This window comes from Lolium rigidum, chromosome 7 (genome assembly GCF_022539505.1).
Source record: "Lolium rigidum isolate FL_2022 chromosome 7, APGP_CSIRO_Lrig_0.1, whole genome shotgun sequence".
In the NCBI taxonomy this organism is placed as follows: domain Eukaryota; kingdom Viridiplantae; phylum Streptophyta; class Magnoliopsida; order Poales; family Poaceae; genus Lolium; species Lolium rigidum.
The window spans coordinates 330931758-330956486 of NC_061514.1; the positions used below are offsets into that span (position 1 = coordinate 330931758).

Here is a 24729-nt window from a genome sequence, read left to right on the forward strand (position 1 = left end):
GGCGGGGTTTTTTTTGTGTCATAGGCGGCGACGGCAGTGTTGACGAAGATGTCGATGAAGACCATGTGTAGACCTTGGCGATGTAGTTGGCGAAGTAGAACTCGACGTAGATCTTGATGGAGTCGTACATCTTGACGTAGTTGTTTGAGTCGTTGTAGTTTAGCTCAATACAGGGCAAATCGTCTGGTAGTCAGTGTGGTCGGCGTCCTGCAGATGGCATCACGCATGTAGATGTAGTATTGTCGCCGGGTCAGGAGGTTTCCCTCGCACCGTCGCACGGCCAGCGATACTCCCGTGTCAGCGAGATCGCTCTTTGTAACCGTGATAGCTGCATACCAGACGTAGTCAAGCAATGCATACAACATGAGGCACTACGTCCACACGTACATCCTTCTGGGAGCTGTCGCGGCCATGGACCGACGGACGCACAGAGCCTTCGGCGACGTGCGCAGCGCACACGCGGAGGCAGGCTGATGTAGATCAGCCGGGGAATTCGCTGTGCTTGCGCCGTCTTCCGCGTATGCTGTCGGTGGAGCTTGTCCGTCGATCTGCGCTGGAATTTGGAGGGTACTGGCAGGATTTAGGAATTTTATTTGTGGCTAGTTGGATCTAATCTAGGAATTGAAAAAATCGATCTAAGATCTAATCTAAAGAACCGATCTAATCTTTGATTTTGATCGGGTGCCACGCACCCGAGGAGAGATCTCCCCGGGGGCGGCGCGATGCGGAAGTGGTGGGAGGATCTAGGATCGGCGCCGTGAGGCTAACCGCTCTGATACCATATTGGAAAATATAGAACCATAATTCTTGTGTGTTGTATTCCATGACCCTTTGGGGGTATATATAGAGGTACAGGGGGGAGATAGACTTGGAGTACAAGATGATCTAAACCTAGCCTAATCTCAGCCGTACATGTATTCTAACACCGATATTACGAGTAGGACAGAACTGAACTGACATGAATTTTGGGATAGTAATCTGTGCCAACATTTCTCGTCACCTTGTTGAAGCTGAATCCGTGCATACCCAAATAAGAAAAAATTGGGTACATATTTAAATTCATGGATGAGATTTGGCAATACTACATCTGTTTTGAAAAATAAGGCTTATAATTTTTTTTAAAAAAAGTTAAACTACGTAAGTTTAACCAAGTTTTTAAGAAAAAATGTTAATATGTACAATCCAAATTCAACACTGTTAGATTCATCATGAAATATATATTTATATGATATCTACATATTATCGTGATCTTTTTACAGTTTTTTCTAAAATCTTGATTAAACTTTGCTTAGCTTGACTTTTCTATTCTGTGAAATAGAAGTAGTAGCAATTAAGATCATCATTTCGGATTCACTTCTGCAAGAAAGACTTGGGGGCACCGTTGGTCCAATTTTAGTTTTTTTTTACTTGCCTTTCGCCGCTGCCACAAACGGCCATACTTGCCCTCTCCATCTACCTAGTACCGATCTACTCCGTACGCATGAAGCAGCAACTGTGCACGCTCGACGCACCACAGTGTTCGGGATTCCGGAGGCTGGGCGGCGAAGCGGAGCGCAGCGCTGGGGCGGGCGGCGGCGGCTCGGCGCACCTGTGGGCTGTGGTCCCGGGTTCGGAGACCGGACGGAGGCACAAGTAACTGCGCGCCAAGCGGCGACGCGGAGTGCTGGGCACGAGCTGCCGGCGGCGGCTCGGCCACCAGTGTCCGATGGCCGGAGGCCAGGCGAGGAGGACACGCTCTGGTCCGAGGGGCACATCCTGCCTGCTGAGGATCAAGGTCATGTAGAAATGCTGCTTTGTTCGCTGTTACATTGTTTTTAGTATATTTGATGATTAGCCTGGACTTGCAGTAGATGCCAACGCTAGTTTGATTCAGTACCAATCCGTTTGCCTGTGCATTCAATTTACAACTTGATCTATTGTTTGTTAACTGTCAGTACAATCTCAAGCTGCATGACACCTTGCTGTCTTACAGATTACCAGTTTGCCAGGGTTGTTGATCTTGATGTTTCTGAGATCTTTCTAAAGTGAGAACCGCTTGAGATCAATCATATCATGGTTGGGTATGGTGATAGCAACAATAAAGCCTGTAGCTATTTGCTGCTAGATTCAGTCCTTTTTTATTACATATATACAAGGTAAAGCAAAATATTAATTATAGCCCATTCCATTTGAAATAGATCCAGAGAAAATTTTGGGACAACACTATCTGATCACATCGCATTCCTGTGACCTGTCCAGAGAAAACACCAAAGGAGATCACATGCTATGAGTTAAGGTAACAAAGGAATCACAAAACTGCTGCTTAATTCCTGTGACCTTGTAGCACTATCTAGAATCTCTGTTTGATAATTTCATAGATATTTCTTAATTGTCTTGCAGAAGCCATGTTATTTGCTGGAGAATTGCGATCCTGGATTTGAGTTAGATGGAAACTGTATTGAGTTTTAGGGTCCCCTCTTCTTTTACCCATGATTGGTTTATGAACGCACCATTCCACTATATTTGTTTAATCTTGTATGTTGTTGGTGCAGCTCTAAAATCTTAACTGCATGATAGTATGCTAGACTACAAATAACTCATGGTTGCAGGGTGTCCCGTTCATCACCTATAGCATTTGTATCAAAGTAATACTGAAAAAATAGGTACTCATTCTTGAAAAGATGATTACGCACTGCTGGGATTGCTTGCTCACTTTTTTTTTTCATTTACATAGTGTAACAGATTGATGTCAATAAGTCGTGATACCAGGTTAAGAAGGGATGCTAATCTTGCTGGAACTGGATCCACTGACTTGGTCTTGCTGAACTGTGAGAACCACTCGAGATCATATCAGGTCACAATGGTCATAAAAAAATACAAAAGCTTAGCAAAAATATCTGGCTAATACTATCTGATCATATAGCACTCCTATTCCGAAGAAAACACCAAAGGCAATAAAAAAGATGACAAGATTGCCAAATTGTTTTGCTGAGACAATGGAGACTGGACTTGCTTCTGCTAAACCGCAATGGTTTCCAACCACAGGACCACACAGTTTCGGGTTTCCATCAAAGCTAGAACTTGGAAATGTGCTAAGCTGGCCCACAGTTGGAATAGCCCCTTCTAGGTCATTATTACAAATGTTGAATTTAGAAAGGAAGTGCAGATTATTCAGTGCGGATGGAATTGTACCAGTGAGATGATTGCTGGACAAGTCGAGCACCTGGAGGTTCGTGAGGGTGCTGATAAGTCTTGGGATCTCTCCGGATAATTTATTGGAGCTCAAGTTGAGGGAAATGAGCGCTTTCAACTGGTCAATCTTTTCAGGTATCAGTCCAGTTAAGTTATTGATACCTAGGTTCAGTACTTTAGGAAACGCACCAGGCATGAGGTACTGGATAAACGGACTCTTATTATAAACAGGCAGCTCAAAGACCATTGGTGCTGTTGCCTCTGATTCTAACATTGGCATTTCCATTAAGGCACTCGGTATTTCCCCTGTAAGGCTGTTGTTTGAGATGTCTAGATAGAAGAGGAAGTTTAGGCTGCTGATCCAGTCAGGTATTGGTCCAGTGAGTTCATTGTTGTGTAATAATAACATCCCCAAATTTGGTATCTTTGATAACCAATCTGGTATTTTTCCAGATAGTGAACAATCATTTATAGAAAGGACCTGAAGATTCACAAAACCATCAATGCTGTCACCTTCTGGCATGGTCTCATGCAAGAAGTTGAACCCAATAAAAAGGGTGGTGAGGCTCCTGGAATCACTAAGGATCTGAAGTGTTCTTGTGATATTTGTAAGAGAGTTATTAACAAGTGACAGGAATGAGAGGGACTTCAGATTGCCAATTTTTTCTGATAGTTGACCATGGAAATGATTGTAGGATAGACGTAGTGCAGTCAGCTTGCTGCAGGAGTATATGCTTTCTGGAATATCTCCGGTAAAGTGATTGTACAGAAGATCTATCTTTTTCAGATTGGACAGGTTTGAGAAGTTGACATTGGTAAGTTTTCCACTGAAGTAGTTGCGCTTGATGTCAATTGTTGTGAGATCTATGCAGTTGCTCAGACCTGATGGCAGCTCCCCTGACATGTTGTTGTGGTCCAAATGCAGCTCCTCCAGTCTCGTGAGCTCACCTATTGAATCTGGAATTTTGCCGCTGAGCTCATTTCCTCCAAGATCAAGGATGACCAGATTTGTGAGCTTCATTATTCCATTGAGTGGTCCTTCCAAACGATTGTTAGGTAAAGAGAGGTGCTCTAATGAGGTAACATTGGAAAGCTCCTTTGGAAGAGTCCCACTCAGATTGTTGTTGCCAGCGCTGAGCAATTTCATCACGGTGCAGTTAATGAGCCCCTGGGGGATGTTTCCACTGAATTGGTTAAAACTGAGTTCAAGCACAGCAAAAGATGGCGCGGTAACACAAGGTGTAGTTGGTATCTGCCCAGTAAAACTGTTGGTGCTGGCATTGAGCACGACCAGACTCTTCATCACCTCCCATGTCATGGTTGGGAACCTTCCTGTAAACAAGTTGCTTGAGATGTTAAGTACCTGCAGAGGCCGCTCAGGGGTTGAAGATGGTAGCTCATGCAGGCCTCCTGTCAGGCGGTTGAAACTGACATCAAGGACAATGATGCTGCTGGATGAAACCAATTCCAGCGGTAAGCCACCAGACAACAAGTTCCCGGACAGGTTGAGTCGCAGCAAGCCTGTGAGATTGCCTAGGAATGGAGATATGGGCCCCTCAAGACCTCGAGAAGCCAGTGAAACATCGGTGACCGTCCTATTGGGGCTGCAGGTAATCCCTTCCCAGCTGCAGCAGTCCATGTCGCTCCGCCATGATGCTGTGAGGCCGCCCTTCCGCGAGAGCCCAGCAAGGAGCTGGAGAAGGGAGCTTTTCTGCTGCTCCGTGCATGAGCTGGCGGGAGAAGCCAAGGAGACCAGTAGCACAAGGGCTAAGCCAAAGAAAGGGGTGGGAAGTATGTTCCTGTGTATGTGACTGAGTGGCTGCATGGTTTTCTCGAAAAACTAGCTTGGAAACCAGAGGCTTAAGCTTTCGTCTGCCGAGATGAAATGCTAAATTGTCCGATGAAGGAAGAGCAATATAGGAAAGGGGGGCGGAGCTGCTAATACTATACAAGCACTGGGTTCAGTTGAACCCAAATGATATTTATCAAACCTTCATTAGATTTTCTTTGTCATCGTTTTATTAGTAGAAGGTTAGACCATAAACTATGGAGTTGGACCCGGTGCTCGAATCATCTGGCTTCGCAACTACCTGCCCAGTCAAGAGAGGAAAGGGGGGCGGAGCTGCTATACAGGCACTGGGTCAGTTGAACCCAATGATATTTATCAAACATTCATTAGATTTTTTTTGTCAACATTTTATTAGTATAAGGTTAGACCATAAATTATGGAGTTGAACCCGGTGCTCTAATCATCTGGCTTCGCAACTACCTGCCCAGTTCTCCGTTTCGTTTGATATGTTCTGGTCGTACTGGTGAAACAAAATTTGGGTCAAGGATCACCTGCTATTGGTAAGTCTGACTTCCGAACACGTATTAGTGTGTTAATACTTAATCTGACCTCTTCCTACCAGTTTTACTATACCATGTGTACTGGAATTAAGTGGCCCGAGCAGAAGAGAAAAGTCACCACATGACGAACCCCTTTTGTACTTCTCTACCAAAATATCAAACCCCACGGATCAGCAAGACTTGATGTGTGAGTTACATGTGAACTAGCATCATTTATTGCTTATAATTACATTTCATCTTGATGTCAGGGTCAATGCACATACAAGATTTGGAGAAGAGCACAGAAGGTACTCCCTCCATTTTTATTTACTTCGTGTTTTGACTTTAGTCGAAGTCAAACTTTGTAGAGTTTAACCAAGATATAGTAACAAATATCAACATCTATATTATCAAAAGTATATAATATGATATACTTCATGATGATTCTAATATCATAGATTTTATATTGTAGATGTTGAATTTCTTTTCTAAATATTTGGTCAAACATTACAAAGTTTGATTTTAAATAAACCCAAAAGGCGAAGTAAAGAAAAATAGAAGGAGTACATGAAGGTGATGTTACTGAACATTGTATTCATTTTCTTACATTTCATTAGATATATATTATTTTGTTGATGGAAACAGTCAGCAGTAAGTGGTCATTACAGTTGGTTTAAGGAATAGTTTATTGTAGCTATGATTAGTAAGTGGGCAGTGCAGTTGGTTGATGTAATAATTTGTCGTAGCTATCGCTGGCCTTGCCCTTGCTTGTTAATTCTTTCTCAAACCTCCTTTTTCTTCTTGGCATCTGGCATCTCATCACTTGTATTGGCAGGGTGTATTGTCCTAGCTTCCTAGCTTCATGTAGTCATTGTCATGTCGTTATTATCTATTATCCAGCAGCATGTGTATAAAGAAAAAAAACAATGCTAAAGCTATCTATGAACACGTACCCACAATAGCAACATCATGTATATAGCTGGGGTATGTTGGGTTTGACTTGAGCTTGTCTGGTCTTTTTTCCCTAAAAAAATGTATTGATGACAGCTACGATCTTTTACTTAAATAAAAAATATCACCTACTAGGTGCAACTGAATCAGCAGGAGGCTGAAATTCTGTGGCATCTAATCTTACTGTGTGCAATAAACAAGTGATATCTTTTGTTCTTTTTCTTTCAAAGATTGGGTGAGGAGCAGCCTCATTTCATTCTAATCCATAGTAAATATTTAATTCTTTTTGTAAGATTTAATAAGAATAACTCTTATACTATTAGCTGTAATCTATAGTTAAGGTATCCATGTCATGTGCACTATGTTTTTTCTTGATATTTTTATATCAATGGAAATGACTCTTGTAAATACAACTGTTCATGTCAAGCTGTAACAGGTAGCCAAAATATATGTTTTCATTTGCGTGAACTGAACCTTTTTAGGGTCAGTGAACACAACGAATGATCTCTCTCTTATTTGCGGGATTGCAGATCGAATCCTAGGATTGAAGGGATTTGTTTAGTAGAAAATATAGCGAGACTTTTCACATTTTTTTCTCCTACACTATGAAAAAACCTACTCCATCCGTCCATGAATAGATGTCCGAGGTTTATTTAAATCTAGATGTATCTAGACACTAAATAGCGTATAGATACATCTAGATTTAGATAATTCTCAGACAGTCTATTTATAGACAGAGGTAGTAATATCATTAAGCACAACAGTAAAAGTTTCTTTGGACTACTGTCCTACGGATCAAATAACCTACATAGCACAAATTCATATGGATTTGAATCCTCCGGCTTTCTTTGAAAATTCCTTGAAAAATGTCGACCAGTGTCCTTTTTCCGGGCTTGTTTAAATACCTGTACATATTGATACGGAACAATACTAGATTTCCCAACCTGTCAGACCCAGTGTTTCCCTTTTCATCGTCTCAGCTCTTGGATGAGCATCGCCTTGGGCATAATTGATTTAGAATTGTTCATGATGACAGGAGTTGCTTTCCAGTTCTTTGGTTGATGCTGTTCTGATGCTCTTCAGTATGCGTATGCACACTTCAATTCCATTCCAGTTGTTACAGGAGTATATGTCGGTTATCAGTGTAAAGGTATTTGCATTTAACCCCAAGTTTATATATCCTCAAATCCTTTTACTTCATCAGGAACGGGGTGGAGACGACGAGATGCGCCAAGAAGCGATAGAGGAAGGTCATCTCGCATGGGCATGGCCAGCCCGTGTGCTCGAGCACCTTGAGCACAGTGCGACGAAAAGGTCAACACTGTCACCGCTGCTGTTGGAGAGCAAATTCTTCCCTGGTGTAGTGCAATCCCCACATTCAATGGATATTGAAGGCTGAACAATTCTACATCGATCAATGACGTATGAACAACTAGGAAAAAAAACCACATTAACAGAGCAAAGAATAATATCAGTGTACATGTGGCTAATCATACTAACGTTTCTTTTGCGGGAAATAATATTTGTTTCTCTTTCTCCGGTGATACTGATACTGGTGCTCCTTGCTATTCTGTTATCATGGCATTCATCCGTGTATGGTGGTGATGTCTGAAGACAAAGCAAAGAGAACATCACTGTACATGTGGGATGTGGCTAATCGTATTTGTGTTCTGAGTGAGAGCAAAACTCGAAGTGGCACTCCTTGTTTTTTTTTTTTTTTTTTGAGAACGAAGTGGCACTCCTTGTGAGTGGTACACGCGGAATCCTAGGTGATGGGTTCACCCGCATGGTTTCAGTTAACGAGGAGTTTTGGGCCGCGGCCCATCAACAGGGAGCCAGTAGGCCTCGGGTTTTTTCGGTTTTTGTCGAGTTTTTTTCTGGTTTTTCTTGGGTTTCGGTTTTCTTTTGATTTTTTTTTGGTTTTTCTTTTTTCTTTTTTCTTTATTAACAAATTTTAAAGTCAAGCAAAATTTTAATCTAAGCAAATTTTAAATCTGGGTAATTTTTAAATCTAAGCAAATTTAGAATCTGGCAAATTTGAAATCTTAGCGATGGTTAGCTGCTCTTGTGGTACACCATGGACACATGTTCTTTTTTTTGAGACAACCTGCTAGACTTTATTATTCGACAGTAATGTTTACAAGTGGCGGCCAACTCCAAGAGATAAACTATGTCTAGCTAGGTTGTGAGCTTCAAAATTCGAAGCCCTTCCTTCAAAAACGATCTTGCAGTCGATGAAAGATGCAGATCGTGATTTGATTTCCGAGATAAGTTCCATATCTTCCCATACTTCCATCAGATATGTCTGTAACCACCGTCTTGCAATCAGAAGCAATCAGGATTCTTGAGAGGTTGAGATCTTCCGCCAAGGATAGCGCCTCGCGACAGGCAAGAGCTTCGAGGATAGTGATGCCTGGGAAGATAACTGAAGAAGCACCCAGATAGACTCCATTATAATCTCTACAGAGGGCAGCAGCCACACCCCAATTTCCAGTCTTAGAAATAGCGGCATCAACGTTTAACTTCGCCACGGCTGAGGGCGGTGGTGACCAGGTTGGAGAAGCATTCGGTACCCGAGCTTGTACCCCACCAATAGCCAAGGGTTTTGACAAATCCTTCAGCTCTGAAATAAAGCGACCTATGAACTCATGAGTAGAAAGCGGGCTTTGAAAAATATCCTCGTGAATTGCCTTTCTCTTTGCTGACCAGATAGCCCAAAGAGTGATTGTTAGTCGGATAAATTGTTCATGCGGTAACGTCTCAAGGAGATGGAACAGCCACAATTTCGCATTGGTTTGCCCACATGCAATCATATGCTCCACCATTAGATCATCCGACAAAGCCCAAACACTATTAACCATGTTGCACTCAATAAGGGAATGCCTCCATGAATCATCGGAACCACATAACGATAATCGGCTTGTCCTTGACATGTTCCTATGCTCAAGTACATCTGTAGTAGGAATCGATTGTTGGGCTAGTCTCCAAAGGAAAACTCGGATTTTTGAAGGAACTTTGGTTTTCCAGAGTGTTGACCAACACTTTTCTTCAGCCTTATCATTCGAGGAACCAGCATTGCCTTCAAAATAATTTTCCCTTTGCACTCTAGTATTGACTATCATTCTATAGGCCGATTTAACAGAGAAGATCCCTCGGAGATCATAATGCCATGCCCAGAAATCAGACTGTCTAGAGGTGCAGAGGGGAATACTCAAAATAGTTGTAGCATCCATTGGCAGAAAGAATTCACGGATCACATGTTTTCATCTGATTGTTGATGTTGAATACCTGCACATCCAGGCAGGTGACGCTAATACAGACTGAATAGAAGCCCTGTTACAGGAAAACCGTTAGTGGGCCGTCCACCACATGGGCTGATCTTTCCTTGTTAGGCTTCGGACCTCCAAGATGGCAGGGGAAATGAACCAGCGCTGCCGCTGCTGCTCGTTTGGTTTAGTCCCACCTCGCCTGTGGAGAGAAGAGAGGCGGCCGACGAGGCTATAAAAAGCAAGGGAGGGCAGCGTATAGAAGCATACCTTTCTCGGCCTTTTGGCTAAGATCAAGTGTAGTATCTGTTCTTATCAGTTTAATATCTGATATGTGGGCCATGTGCTCACAACGATATTAAATTTATTTTTTGTGGGGAAGGGCCCACCACAGTAGCTTGCTGCTGGGGTCCTCACGTGTCGCCTGGGTGTTGCACTACAGCCCAGGCATGGCGCACCCCAACCAAAGCAAACTGAAAATTTGTGTGCTGGGCTGAATGTATACTTACAGTTGGCAAGAGGACAGATAGTTTGGTTCTTTTCTGATGGACGACAACTGAAGACAGGTGACAGCTCACATATCCTCTCATACCTGTACTTGATTTACTCTGCAATTGAAAATGATTGATTCGGTCAGCTCTTCTCATCCAATCATGATACTTCAAGGTCAGCTCTTTCCCATCCATTTGCAAGCAAAATTTATTTTAGAAACATGAGGCAACGTTGTGGCTTTTGCACCGGCTGATTCACGCAAATTTTAGTGGCCCAAGGAGGAGACGCTGCTTTGCTGTAAGTCACCCAATCCTTTATCATATGGAAGTCTCCTGTCTTGTATAGCTTCTTCCTTCGACGGCTCGACAGATAATCGGTCGTACGGATTACCTCAAGTAGTGCTTCGCCAGGTAATAATCACCAAAGTCTCCATCCAGATTATATTTCTTTTGACCAAGGATGTTATACAGATCCATTCTTATAGTTTCCAATCACATGTATACAGGGAGGTGGTTTGTGTATTCTTCTACCAATCAATCGAAACTGCCACTGTTAACTTCTTTCTATCGCTGAACAACAGAGCTGGTGATCCAAAAAACTTGAGAAATTGGCGGAACTGAATTCAGGGGTACACCATTCCATATCCAAACAAGATGCCCAACAATAGGATTGATGCTGGACAATTTTTCCTGTCGCAAAAACTGAAGAGTGCCTTATTGTGGTGTATTTATGCCTTTCATTATTATCTAATTATAACACTTCAGCAATTGGTAGCCTCACAAACGATCCGCCGATATAGTATTACACCAAGGGACCTAGAGCGCATGCTATGTGATGAAACTGCAGATCCAATGGCCCTTCCACTGTCGCTTCTGGAAGAAATCACAGATGGTTTCTCCGATGAGCGGAAAATTGGCGAAGGTGCATTTTCTGTGGTTTATAAGGTACAATGAATGTAAGCTGCCTCTGTCATAATCAAAGATCATCTGAAAACTGAAGTTGTTGCTGACGACAAGGCATCTTCTCGCCACAGGGAAAGCTTGAGAATAGGACTGTGGCAGTGAAGAGGATGTCCAACACATATATGTACGAGAAGGAGTTCCGCCGAGAAGTTGAATGTCTCATGATGGCGAAGCACAAAAATGTAGTTCGGTTTCTGGGATACTGTGCTGACACACAAGGTACCATGGCAAGGCACGAAGCAAAATTTGTCATGGCGGATGTACAACAAAGGTTGCTCTGCTTCGAGTATCTTCCTAAAGGGAGTCTTCATGACTATATCACGGGTAAGATCATCCAGCACACATTTTTTTATTTATTACCTATATTTTCATTTCTAAAGGTTATGTTGTTTAGTATGCAACATATAGCACACACCCATTCTATACATTCATATATTAAAGACTCGTAGTGTGTAATGGTACTAAACTTCCCTAGCCATCTCCCCTTCTAGATACATCTCGTGAACCTCGGTGGAGAGACTGCTATCAAATTATCACGGGAATTTGTCAAGGGTTACATTATCTTCATCGGAAAAATATTGTCCACTTTGATCTAAAGCCCGCCAATATATTATTGGATGATAATTTGGTGGCAAAAATTGCTGACTTCGGTCTATCAAGGTGCTTTATTGGTGAAACTGAAAGTAGGGTTATCAGTAAGATAGGTGGAACGCTGTAAGTTCGCTAAGCTTCTCAAAATTTCAGTCTTGTACTATGATTTACACCAACACTGCGGTACATTGCTCATAACATTACTATTTATTTTGGCAGTGGATATTTGGCACCAGAATCATTTAATCGCCATACCCAAGTCACATACCAACATTCGTATCGTCTTGATATCTACAGTCTTGGTGTAATAATCATGGAGATACTCACCAAAGAGGAGTATCACGTTGTTGAAAATGTAAGAATAATTTCGGTCTTCGTTTGGAAATTAATCATCAATTCTCGAACATACTTTTTTCGTCTTCATGTTAACTAATATAATTCATGGCAACACATCAAATGGTGGAAATGAAAAACTGGGTACACAAGAACCAAGCAATATTTCTTTTTGACTTTCCTTTTTCATGCTAATGACTTTTAACTCATGGCAACACATCGAATGTTAGCAGTAATGAAAAACATTTAAAATAGAAACAAATGGCATATAGGTAGATCGAGTAATATTTTAGAAAAATGCCTTCTATACATATTATTTTTGATGAATGAAAAAAATGAAAATATACATGGCCCCTGTGTCTAAGAATACAAAGAAATGCAAGCTTATTTTGTGTCGGTCAATTATTGTACAATCACATTATCCATGTCCAATTTAACTTCTACATGCATTTGGATGCATATTACTTCGTTAATGAACTGATACCTGGTTTCTTAAAATATGTGAGAAAAACTAGGGTCCACCTTAATTAAGTTCTTGGGGAAATTTTATTGTTATTTTGAATTCTTAATTGATGTGGTTAGTGTAATCTTTTAACATCATATATGAGGCTAGTATGTAGGGCTACATACTTTAATTTGACATTTAAATAAAATGTTGCTTCTTTTCATAACTCACGAAATCAATTTGTAGGTTGTTGAAAGTTGGAGCAACATGTTGGAGAACTCACTGAGGGATGGAGAGCTGGAACAGGTTCGAGTATGTGCTAAGATTGGAATAGAGTGCACCAACTTAAATCCCACGAAGAGACCGGATACACAACATATAATTAATAGACTGGATGAGGTAAGACCACTCCCGCGGAATCCATGACATCTCACCAATAACATAATCTTGAGAGTGTGAAATCTATTTAACTGGTTATTCGAACAGGCTGAACATGCTCTGAATGACCTGCATCAAGGTATGCCTAACTCACCAGGAGACACAAGCTTAAAGGTAAGTTGTCCAGATTGATATATTGAAAAATTCCCGGTACATATAATAGTACTTGACTGGAATACTAACTTGAAATTTTGCTCCTTGCAGGAAAATGACACTGCATTTAGAGTGACAGGGACAAGTCCATGTAACAGTATTTGGGAAAATACCACAAACCTTGACAAGTTGTTCGAAGGGCCTAACCTTGACAAGTTGTATGAGACCATTCATTGTCTTAATCCGGACATCAGGCGATGCTTTGAATTCTGCAGTATTTTCCCTAGAGGATCCAAGTTGAGAAGAGACGAGTTAGTTTGCCTGTGGATAGCCGAAGAGTTTGTAAAGACGAGCTGTGCAACAGAGGACATGGAAGACATAGCGCAGGGGTACATTCAAGAGTTAGTGTCGAGGTCATTTCTGCAACCAAGCGGAACTAGTTATGATACTGATTGCTTTACAATTCATGATGTAATGCATGATATATTAGACCAGGTTGCTGGAAATTGCTTCAGAATTGAGAATCCAGTGAGCCATAGAGGACAAGGTTGGGAAGGAGATGTCCCTCGACATATCCAACATCTTTTTATTCAGAATTATGATGGAAAATTGATTACTGAGACAATCGTAGGGTTGGAATATTTACGCACTCTGATTGTGTATGTTGTTGGAAGGCAAAAAACAATTGAGGAAGAAGTCATTGAGAGTATATGCAAGAGGCTCCCAAAATTACGGGTATTGGCTGTTGCTTTCAGCCAGAATCATGATCCAATCAACACGGGGTTCTCATTTCCAGAGTCCATTTGTCAGTTAAAGTACCTACGCTATCTTGCTTTCAGGACAAGCAAGTATGGCAAGATAACTTTACCAAGCACACTAAATCAACTTAAGCATATCCAGCACCTAGATTTCGGTGATGGACATATTTTGGAAGTTAACTTTGTTGAACTTGTAAACTTGCGACACATATTATGCAGTGGATTGTTGAAGCTTCCTTACGTAGGCAACCTGATCTCACTCCAAACATTACCAGGCTTCCAAGTGAGTAATGAACCAGGCTGTGAGTTGAAACAACTGAGAGACCTAAACAAGCTTCGAGGCAAACTACTGATCAGAGGCCTTGAAAATGTTAAAAGCAAGGAGGAAGCTCTTCAAGCCAATCTAGCTGCCAAGCGACTCACTCAGCTGGTAGTGCAATGGGGTAATCCTTATGCTACAAGGTGCAGTCCAGAAGTTGAAGCAGATGTACTTGAGGGGATGTGCCCACCCGTGGGCCTTCAAATATTGTATCTCAAAAAATTTGAAGGCAGCAGGTACCCAGATTGGATGATGGGTAATCACAGCGGTGGCCCAAAGAACCTGCAAGAACTTCGCATCGTGCAATGCAACCAACTGATACCTGCTTCTGGACTTGCCGAGGCTTTCCCTCATCTTCGTGTTCTCTATCTTTTGGACTGCAGCTGGGACGCCCTATCAGACAATATGGAGCACCTCACATCGCTCAAGAAACTGGTGATCTTTCGTTGCATGAACATCCAGTCTCTTCCAACACTGCCCCAGTCTCTCGAGGAGTTTACAGCTAGTTGGTGCAATCACGAGTTCCTGAAATCTTGTCAAACTGTGGGACACCCGAACTGGCAAAAGATTGAGCACATCCCCAAGAAAATGATTCGCTTCACAAACCGTAAGACTGAAATCTCCCTTTTGCTGAACTGGTTTTCCATTTTTTTTTTCTATCGGTAACTGACGTTGTGCTACTGCCTCTCTTTATGTTTGTCCTCCTTCGACCCGGTACAGTCCTCGAGGGATTGCTTGGCTGCGATGTAATGTGAAGGGCGTTCCGGGCCATTGGTTTACGGATGCTGAGCCAAAACCCCAAAACTGCTGTGTTTTGGAGTAATGATGCCAGTACTGAATGCTATTTATTCAGTGTGCTATGTAGGTGAAGGAACGGGATAATACATGTGCTCTTTTCATTTACAGATAAATCTCCTCAGACTGTCATAGATAAGTCTGTCTTTTTTTTACAAACTGAAGAACGCTGCATTCATTTACCCGAGGAACTGGATCTTGTCGATTTTTCTGATTTCATGCGGACTATCCTTCTCTGCTTTTGATTTTTGAGGCATTCTGTTGTGCTTATTTCCAGTGTAGTACTATATATGGTTGACCACTTGCTCGGGCAGATACGTCTTCAGGTTGCAACAAAACAACGCCTAAATCTTGCTCCGTTGATGTATTTATGAGCCGTCAGGAATGCACCATGGATGATGGGCGATAATAATCTCTTAGCAGTTTGCCTGTTGTCGTTAACTCATCTGTTTGGTAGTAGTAATGTTTGCAGTACGGTCGGACTTACCATCAGGCAATTCCTGTTTTTTTTTTTGTGCTTGCATTTTTTGTATGTAAAATGTGGGATGCTGGGCGTATGAAATCAACTTACCATTTGAAACTCAGGCTCTGATTTCTCCAATCAAGAGCCAAACACCACCTGTTATTTGTTTCTCAGCTACATGAATAGTCATGAAAAAATTGAGATTTCTTTTACATCATGTATATATGTATGGAGACGTATATGCCACATCACCCTGATGCATGATTTCTCAAGGCCGGGTGTCATCAGCCAAAAGCACCCAGTCGTTTGAATTTCTTTCCCCAGGATTATCAATCAAGCACTCTTCGAGGATCCACAGTGTATGCCAAATAGTAGTTCTAAATAGTGAAATTTGCGTTTTGGCATTGGTTCTCTCCATTGTGGAGGGCATTGCCATAGCTAAAAATTATGGCATGAGAGCAAGTAGTTGCTCCTACAGCCAAATTATTTTTCTCCCTCCCCTCTCTAGTGTCTCTCTTTGTCGTGGGCCATGTAAAGTTAAGGAGAGAAACAGTGTAGGAAACTTAGTCATTTGCCACCGAAGCTATCTTTGATTACCTGGCATATTTGGCCTTGGAACTGTGGTTGCTCCTCTAGCACACATAGCCATCACCTTCATTATGGACAGAGTCTTCAGACTGCGCTACACAAACAGGCCAAGTAAAACATAAATTTGATTTGCTATTTGGAGTCAGTATGTAAACCTATTGCAGAAACTTGCTCTCCTCCTTTTTTTTTCACTGAAACGTTGTGAAATCACTATTTACGTTTCTAGCCAGGTGGTGTGTTCTGACAACAAAAATTTCCACTAGTGTCGGTGATAGCCAACCAGATCGGGTTTTGATCATACTCCGCAGCTTCTCGACTCGGGAGAACAAGCTTTCATAGGAAACAACGCAAAGTTCTCTTTCAAGCTGGCATGACTAAAAAAATATCATCGTACATGTGGTTAATCATGTTTGTGTTCTGACTTAGAGCAAAACTCAAAGTGGCACGCCTTGTGAGTTGTGAGTAGTACTAGTACGCCATGGACACATGTTTTCATCTGATTGTTGATGTTGAATCCCTGCACATCCAGGTGAATTTACAAGCCCAGTTACAGGAAAACCGTTACTGGGCCGTCCAGCATATGGGCTGCTCTTTCCTTGTTAGTTTTCGGTGCTCCAAGATGGCAGGGAAAAAGAACAGAACCGGTATCCTCCAGCGCTACGGTGCTGCTCGTTTCGTTTAGTCCCACCTCGCCAGTGGAGAGAAGAGAGGCGGTCGACGAGGCTATAAAAAGCAAGGGAGGCCAGCGTTTAGAAGCATACCTTTCTCGGCCTTTTGGCTAAGATCAAGTGTAGTATCTGTTCTTATCAGTTTAATATCTGATATGTGGGCCATGTGCCCACAATGATATTAAATTTATTTTTTGTGGGGGAGGGCCCACTACAGTAGCTTGCTACTGGGGTCCTCACGTGTCGCCTGGGTGTTGCACTACTGCCCAGGCCTGGCGCACCCCAACCAAAGCAAACTGAAAATTTTGAGTTGAATGCATACTTGCAGTATTTGAACTGTGTTCCTTGATGTCTCCATCTACCCAACGGGAGGACGATTGAAAACAAGGTGTAAATAAGGACAAATCCGTTTGATCGAAATGTAGCTAAGTTGTGTTTCACTTAATCTTCAGTAATCACACCGAAATCTGCACTGCAGCAGAGAAACACCACCAGACTGCAGACATGACTAGCAGGTACCGGCTTGAGCGTCTTTCTAGCTTGAGCGTCTTTCTGAAGCGAGAAGTGCCTGGTTGGAGATGGTGATAAGCTAATAATAGCAATAAATAATGCCTGTAGCTATTTGTTGCTGCTAGATTAAGTATTCTGTATTACATATACACAAGGCAGAGCGCAATATACTGTAGCCCATTCTAATTGAAATAAATTCAGCCAAAATATCTGAACACTGCTACACTGAAGAAAATACAAAATGTGATCACATGAAGAAAAACTTTGTGATGACTGAGAAAGAATGGCCGAGCGTCGGACACTATGTTAAGGCTTTCAGAAAGATGCATGTTTCATGCTAAAATAATCTCAACTATTGGTCATCATATGTTGTTTCTGGATGTGCACACCTTTTTGCATGTACCACCATCCAGCATGTTGGAAGAAATATTTCTTTGTGTTGATCCATTCTTTGTCACCAAGTTTCTTTCTATATAAGAAAAGCCAATAATTGATTAAATTTCTGACCAGTTTGACTTTAGGCAAACAATGTTAAATTTCAATGCCATCTAGTTTGAGATGAAGAATGTGTGAACAAATTAACTACATTGTGTCAAGAATGAATAGGAAAGACATCAACCGATAGCCCATCCCCCTAATTGATATATTGACACTACTGTGTATCATGAAAACATATCAGCAGTGATAAGCACACCACGAAAAAAGAAACTGCCATATCTGTCTTATATGGAGGTGACAAGCTAAGTAAATTATATTAAAGATAAATAGTGTTAACTATGATAAGTAATGAAGATATTTAACAATGCATATTGGATATGCTGGCAAGTTGATTCATGCTCAAAGCAAGAGAATTAGTGCTCTGACCTTCTTTCCAAACGTCCTCCTTGGAAATCCTTTTCTGTTGCCTCAGACCCAGTTCATTCCTTGCTCGTTTCCTGTCTGTTGACTCCTTTCGCAGGAGGTTCATCGGGTTCTTCATCATTCCAAGCATGGTCTTTCACACCTCGTCATTTTCATCTCCCATTGTGCATCCTTGGAACCATACCAACTAGCGTCGTCTTCAATAATCAGTCTCTTTCACGGCTTCAAAAGGATACCGATTCATCCTGCTATTAAGATTATAACAACCAAATGTCAGGATTCTTGTACCACATATGCCACTAGAAGGGACTATAGAAAACTCCACAGCTTTGATAACCGGAAATTACTGATCGAGTCTTGCAAATATAGGTTAAATTACAGTGATGTCCTATTATCAACTATAATAGAATATCCAGTAAATACATCTGGAAGATCAGGTTCCCCTGTTTGTGTTTACTTTTCATAAATTGGTACTTTTTATGAGAGCATTTCCAGTGTTGAGGGCGCTCAAGGTGCTCATCGTGTTGCTGTTTACCTAGGATTCACCCGTGAGAAGAAACTGGAAGCTTGTCCTAGTGCTATCTATTGGGGTGGTCGCTGACTCGATGTTGGCAACGTCGCGGATTGTGAGTTTTGCAGCATATGATCTCCAGCTTGATTTCACATCTACGTGTTCTGCAAGTGCATCGACTGGGCTCAATTTGGATCATGCTCATGATGTGAGACTAAATATGTAAACTTGGCACCAAATAAATGAAAGCTTTGATGTGGTATAGTACTGTTAAAAGGACACTTAAGTCTTTAACGAGGAGCCATATATTATTGCTAAGAGGACGACACAGGGCGCCATTAATGAAGACTGGAACTTTGGTATTATATATCATAGTTAATTTGGAACCAAATAACAATAAAGAAGATTCATTCTGTAGGCAACCTGAAATTTTATTTGCTAGCATACTGTGGACTACATTTTAATTGTCATCAACGCAACTGATGCACTTCTGCACAAGGGCAAGTACTATAGGGAAAACATGCTTCTTCCATTCGAGGTTGGGTGGTTGTATTCGAACCAGCACTAGTTCCCTTATACTTGTGTTGAATAGTGTACTTCCATGAGGTTAAGATTAATTAGACCATGCAGTAGGAACAAATGAGAAACAAAGTGATTAACTGATTATTTTGTAACACATATAAGGAATTCAGAAACAAAGAAAGTAAAGAACTGGGTCTAATGAGCACCTCTTGCTTATTTATGAGTTAGTTTACAAAAGTATCAGAGTCAGAGAAAGTCGACCACATGTGGAGATCTCGCACTACTGAACAGCCCAGGAAAAAGAGAAGAACAAACTGCACAAGAGATTGGGTCTGCAATTAGGAAAATTAGGGAAAAGGATAACCCAAGGAGTCAAAGAAGGAACAAAGAGGCCGGCTGGGTACCTTAACACATGTCTGTCGAGCGAACCCCATGGCAGGCTGATTGTCAGCTTGCGGAATGATGTTATGTATGTGGAAAACCCAAATTTATCGAATCAATGAATCTCAAGCCTGAGAGCAAGTCCATGAGATCTTCATCCAAAAGAGCCCAGGAGCACTTAGACATTGTATAATGTGGCAGAGCATGCTCCCTAGTATGTTCATCTACACCACAAATACAACAAGCCCTGGCAGTGGACTGGAGTGAGCATTTGAAAAACTGGAACAAGCTGAAGACTGTATATGCAGCATTCTTTACTCTCCAACAGTTTCTGAAAAACCATGGATCTAAGTTAACTGAAGAGTAGAGATGCAACTGTAAAACATGCAAGATGGTTATCGACAAGCTTATGTGAAGTGCACCCGAAATCAGCCATGTCGAGCTCAAGCTTTATTCTTTAATAATTCAACAGGTTTCAAGCTCGCCGTTATCTCTAATTCACTCAGCCTCCATTATCAGATAAAAAAAACAGCCTCCATTAAACAATATTCTAACTGTTCCCCTTCTAACCAGCAACACCTGTTCTTGTTCTAGAGCAGGCCAAAAACCTTTCTAACTACTCTAGACAGTGGTCCTCTTAGAGGTTGCTTATCCTGCATGTCGAAGTCATCATCCCTGAGTGTATAACCTTTCTCCATTATTATTCCACTTGCTGAATCATCTATCACATAGTCCTGTTCTCTGTTAGTCTCAGTAAAATCAGAAGGCTTCTCGGGCATTTCTGGTGAGCATCTAACATCTTCAACCTTAGCTTTGTTGTTATTCTTGTATACTTCATCGAGATGTTTTGACGATGACAATAAAGAAGGTATCTCATTTTTGGCTGAGATGAGAGGCTGTACTCCGTCATCCACACAACTTTGATCCATATGATAAGTGGGGAGCTGGCGGTCCTCCTCTTGTTCTTCATTGCTATACAGATGCAATTTGTCAAGAATCCTCCATGTGACAGCATCTGGTGAAAGGCCATTCCTTCTCATCTCCTTCACCACCTGATAGACTAACTTCTTAGACCCCTGCTTGCAGGCAGTGTCGATGAGTATATTGTAGCACACGACACCGGGATAAACCCCACAGTCAACTAACTCATACAGGAAATCACATGCCTGTTCCAGTTTCCCGAGTTTGCAAAGGCCTCTGAAGATTGCACTGTACACATAACCATCATGTATCCCAGATGGCCAGACTACATTATCCCAAAATGCCTTTGCCTTCTCGAGTTGTCCTGCCCCGCACAGCCCTTTGATCACCAACGTGTGAGTAACAGAGTCGGCAACAACATTATTCGACTTCATTTCGTCGAAGAGCTGAATTGCTTCCTCAACTTGCCCAAGGCAGAACAGTCCCTTGAGGACAGAGTTGTAGGTGACAACATTAGGGGCGCACCGGCGCCGGGGCATCAAAGTATGCAGCACATGCAGGGCTTCTGCATGCTCGCCTGCATCCAGGTATCCAGAAATGAGGGTGGTGAACGTGACGACATCAGGAGCACAGAATTTCCCATTGATCATGTCGTCCACAATCTTTCTAGCCTCCTGGGCCCGCCCAACTTTGCAGAAGCCATGGACAACAGTGTTCATGGTGATTACATCCGGCCTGCATTCCCCCTGCAGCATGGACACGAGCACACTGAGCTGCTCGCTGGGGTTGTCCACGGCACGCAGCGCCCCAAGGAACATATTGTATAGCCTAGTCCTGGTCTCCTCATCAGGCTTGTCATGACCAGTTTGGGGCTGCAGCATCAGCTCCAGGACATCCTTGGCCTTGGCGAGCTCTTTCTCCCGGCAGAGCTCCTCGACGAGTACCTTGAATGTCACCTCTCTCGGCCGATACCCGAAACGCACGCCTTCCGTCACCAGCTGGTATGCCCTGAGGCGTCCCCCGGGCTTCTTACTGGTGCACAGCCCGTGAACAATGCAGTTGTAGGACACGGTGCTCGGGCAGAGGCCCCGCTTCCCCATGATGTACACTATCCGAGACGCGCCATGGTGCTGCCCAGCCCGGCACAGCGAGTCGATCATCTGGGCGTAGGCGAACTCGTCGGGGACGCCACACCGACGCTGCGGCATCTCCTCCGCGACGCGGAAGACGAGGTGGAAGAACCCCTCGTCGCACAGGCACTGCACGAGGTTGGCGAACGCGGCGTTCTTGAGCCCCTGGTCCTCGTTGTGGAGCCGCTCCATGCTTGGCCAGAGTCGGTTGTCGACGAGGTTCATGGCGGCCTCGACGTCGCGGCTGCGGAGGAAGGCCTTGACGAGGTAGGTTTGCGCGAGGGAGCTGGGAGCGAGGCCCCAGTGTTGCATTTCGTCGAGCAGGTTGTGGGCGGCGGCAGGGTCGGCGGCGTTGGCGTAGCCGCTGAGGAGCGCCGCGTATGAGGCGGCATCCGGGGGCACGCGCATGCGTATGAGGAGGCGGTGGGCGAGGAGGAGGAGCCATGGTGCCGCGGCGGAGGAGAGGAGCGCGAGGAGGCGGTTGTAGTTGGGGAGGGAGGGCAGGAACGGGGCGGCCTGGAGTAGGCGGAGCGTGAGGAGGGGCGTGCGGGCACGGAGGAGGCGGCGGAGGAGGCCGTTGGCGGTGGGTCCGTCGAGGCGGCGCCACGGGGAGGATGTGGAGAGGAGGAGCGCGACGCGGTGGTGCGCCTCGGCGGAGCGGCCCGACGCGCAGAGCTCGTCCACCAGGCAGCCCAGGTCCGGCTGCTCGGGTTGCGTAGCCGCCGCCATGATGTCCGGCGCCGTCTCGCGGTCGACTAATTTCTCCGATCTGCCATAGGTAGGGAAGGTTCCCGCCGACGAGCGTCGTATCGGATTGCCGTCATGCCGGCCTGAGCTTGGCGGGTAACTGCGTCTGCTAACTGAATGTCAATTCGGTTCAGAACAAGTGAACAACACTAGTTTTTTTTTCTTCCTATTTTGCTTTGTTGCAATCAAACTCGATATGATTTTCGGGTTCTGTAACCTTTCTTAATGTTTGTTCTGGATTGAATCCAATTATCCAGATGATGAGTAAATATACTCACTGAATAACCTATTGATAATACAATTCAGTCCCCGCAAAAAAAAAAGATACATACAATTCAGAAAAACTTAAATACTCCTCTGTCGAAATAAGTGTCTCAATTTTTTATAGATATGGAAATATCTACAACTAAGATATATCTAAATACATCCTAAGACACTTATTTTTAGATAGAGGTAATACTATAATCTACAAAAGACTAATGGCACTTTGTAATGATTTTATTTAATCAACAAAGTGCCATATCATAGCACGTAAAACTAATATGACCATTCAATGTTATTATCCTCTTCCTATCATTGAAAGGTAATATTAAGAATGGTCATATTAAGACAATCTACATCTATAATATTGAATTTTTATATTAAGAAAATCTACATCTATAATATTGAATGGTCATATTAAGAAAATATATGAAGAGGATATTAAAGATAAATTTTTTTGGTCATATTAAGACAATCTACATCTATAATATTGAATGGTCATATTAAGAAAATATACTTTATGCTGAATCTATTCATATTTATTCAGTATTGTACTTATTCATTTTTTTTGTTGCATAAACTAGGTTAAACTTAGAAAACATTGACTTTTGAGTAATCCGTAGACTCCTTACATTTTGGGACATATGGAGTATTTCGTGGGCAGCACTCTAGTCGCATATATTGTAATTTAACAAGGTAAAATATAATGCATAAACGAAGCATAATTTCTGGGTTGTCTAAACTTATACACCATTCTGCAGAGCCAAATAATCCCCAGTTGAAATGAAAGATTCTTTGTATGCATCTTCTTGATGCAGAGAATGGGTTCGCTTTTTTTTTAATCTAAAAAAGCATCGTTTTGATGTAGCGGTCGGGAGTCTCAATCTCCTTTTTCGAAAAGAACCAAACGATCCCGAGTTGTTCATGTTTGTAGAACAACGGAGGGAGTCTGAAGATGTTGGTCAGGCCGACTGACACTCGTTGGGGATGGCTAGATCTAGGTTGTGCCACGACATTACCTAAATGTGTTGAAGCTTTCATCAATTTATTTGAATTTTGAGAAACAACGTGAGGTTGAGTGGCTAGAAGGATGGTCGTATCCACAACCCACCAAAGTTTGAATACATGTTTGACACTTGTGTCTCTCACAAAAGGCCGAATATTATTTTAATAGGAGGTGAAATTTTAGTTGATAGCGAGAAACATGTGGTTACTTCGTCAATCTCAACACCCGATGCGCAGTTTTCCAGAGGTGCTCATATAACCGATCACCTGTGATTGTGATTGTATACATGTGTATTTGAGCGTCTATTTTATTACTATGCTTAAAGAAAATGAATTTCACTGATTTGTATGGAGAAATTGTATATTGAAAGTTTAGACTATTTGAAACCAAATAGATGAACTTTGTCAAAAATTAATCCCGAAAGCATGACAACATCATAAATCTCTTTCATTACACCCAAGTGTGAAGTATATCTATGTAGTGGAAATATAAAACCCTGTGTCGCGGTCCAACGGTGGTTGACACAAAGGCAGTGTGTGTGCCAGCCGTGCAGAGTTCCGGCGACACGTACCGAGTGACAGTGCGATTGCGTCTGCCACCCACCGGTCTACCGTCTACTACGTCCTAGGCCATTGCCGCAAGTTACACACACGTCACTCAAGCTCAACTCAAGCTAGCTAGCCGTGCTTTGCCCTTTCGCAGAATCCGAAGCAGTGGCATTACCCGCGCAGCGCCGACAGATTCGACCGCAGCTGCCAATCAAGCTGTCATCCCGCCGGTCACCGCGACGGAGACGGAGTTGACGCATTTCCACTCCCCACCCACCGTCACCTCGGCCACCAGCTTTCTTCACTGAAGCTTGCAGACCCTGGCAGCTGCGTGAGAGTACTTGCGACCAGCAGACTGCAGACGGAAGCTGGAAAAGGAGAGGAGTACGTTTCTGAATTCTGAATCACTTGGGTTTCCATGCGGGAAGAAGAGGCCGTGCAGGTAAATTCCGTCAGATCGTGGGTGCCCCCGGGAATCCCGGCCGGCATCGATCGCCGGCGCTTTCCTCTGTCCGTCCCCCGGGAGACGCGCATCATCGAGACCGTGCTGTGATGGCTGACTCTTTGATTCGTGGCCTTTGCGTGTGCGCTTGCGCTTGCTTCTCATCTGCTCCATGGCTTGAGAGCATCTCCAGCCGCGTCTCCCAAACCGCGCCGGATTGGGACGTGT

The 24729-nt window shown here is 43.0% G+C and overlaps 2 protein-coding genes, 2 non-coding genes and 1 pseudogene across 4 annotated transcripts; 3 read left to right on the forward strand and 2 right to left on the reverse strand.

The window, feature by feature from the left end:
• Positions 1–2863: 2863 nt before the first annotated feature.
• Positions 2864–4996, reverse strand: LOC124673428 (tyrosine-sulfated glycopeptide receptor 1-like). The gene has a single exon (XM_047209507.1). The coding sequence runs from the start codon at positions 4994–4996 to the stop codon at positions 2864–2866; it is 2133 nt and encodes a 710-aa protein (XP_047065463.1).
• Positions 4997–9982: 4986 nt separating this feature from the next.
• Positions 9983–10179, forward strand: LOC124679842. The gene has a single exon (XR_006995270.1). It is a non-coding gene; the product is annotated as a U2 spliceosomal RNA (small nuclear RNA).
• Positions 10180–10358: 179 nt separating this feature from the next.
• LOC124678993 lies at positions 10359–15174 on the forward strand (annotated as a pseudogene).
• Positions 15175–16750: 1576 nt separating this feature from the next.
• On the forward strand, positions 16751–16947 carry LOC124679839. The gene has a single exon (XR_006995267.1). It is a non-coding gene; the product is annotated as a U2 spliceosomal RNA (small nuclear RNA).
• A 3029-nt stretch (positions 16948–19976) lies between these two features.
• LOC124678589 (pentatricopeptide repeat-containing protein At3g18020-like) lies at positions 19977–22226 on the reverse strand. The gene has a single exon (XM_047214460.1). It carries the CDS (start codon positions 22224–22226, stop codon positions 20037–20039), a length of 2190 nt encoding a protein of 729 aa, XP_047070416.1. The 3' UTR covers positions 19977–20036.
• Positions 22227–24729: the final 2503 nt, after the last annotated feature.

Bases quoted from the DNA above. Each gene is read 5' to 3' on its own strand.
- LOC124673428 (XM_047209507.1), bottom strand. From the start codon at position 4,996: ATGCAGCCACTCAGTCACATACACAGGAACATACTTCCCACCCCTTTC.
- LOC124678589 (XM_047214460.1), bottom strand. From the start codon at position 22,226: ATGGCGGCGGCTACGCAACCCGAGCAGCCGGACCTGGGCTGCCTGGTG.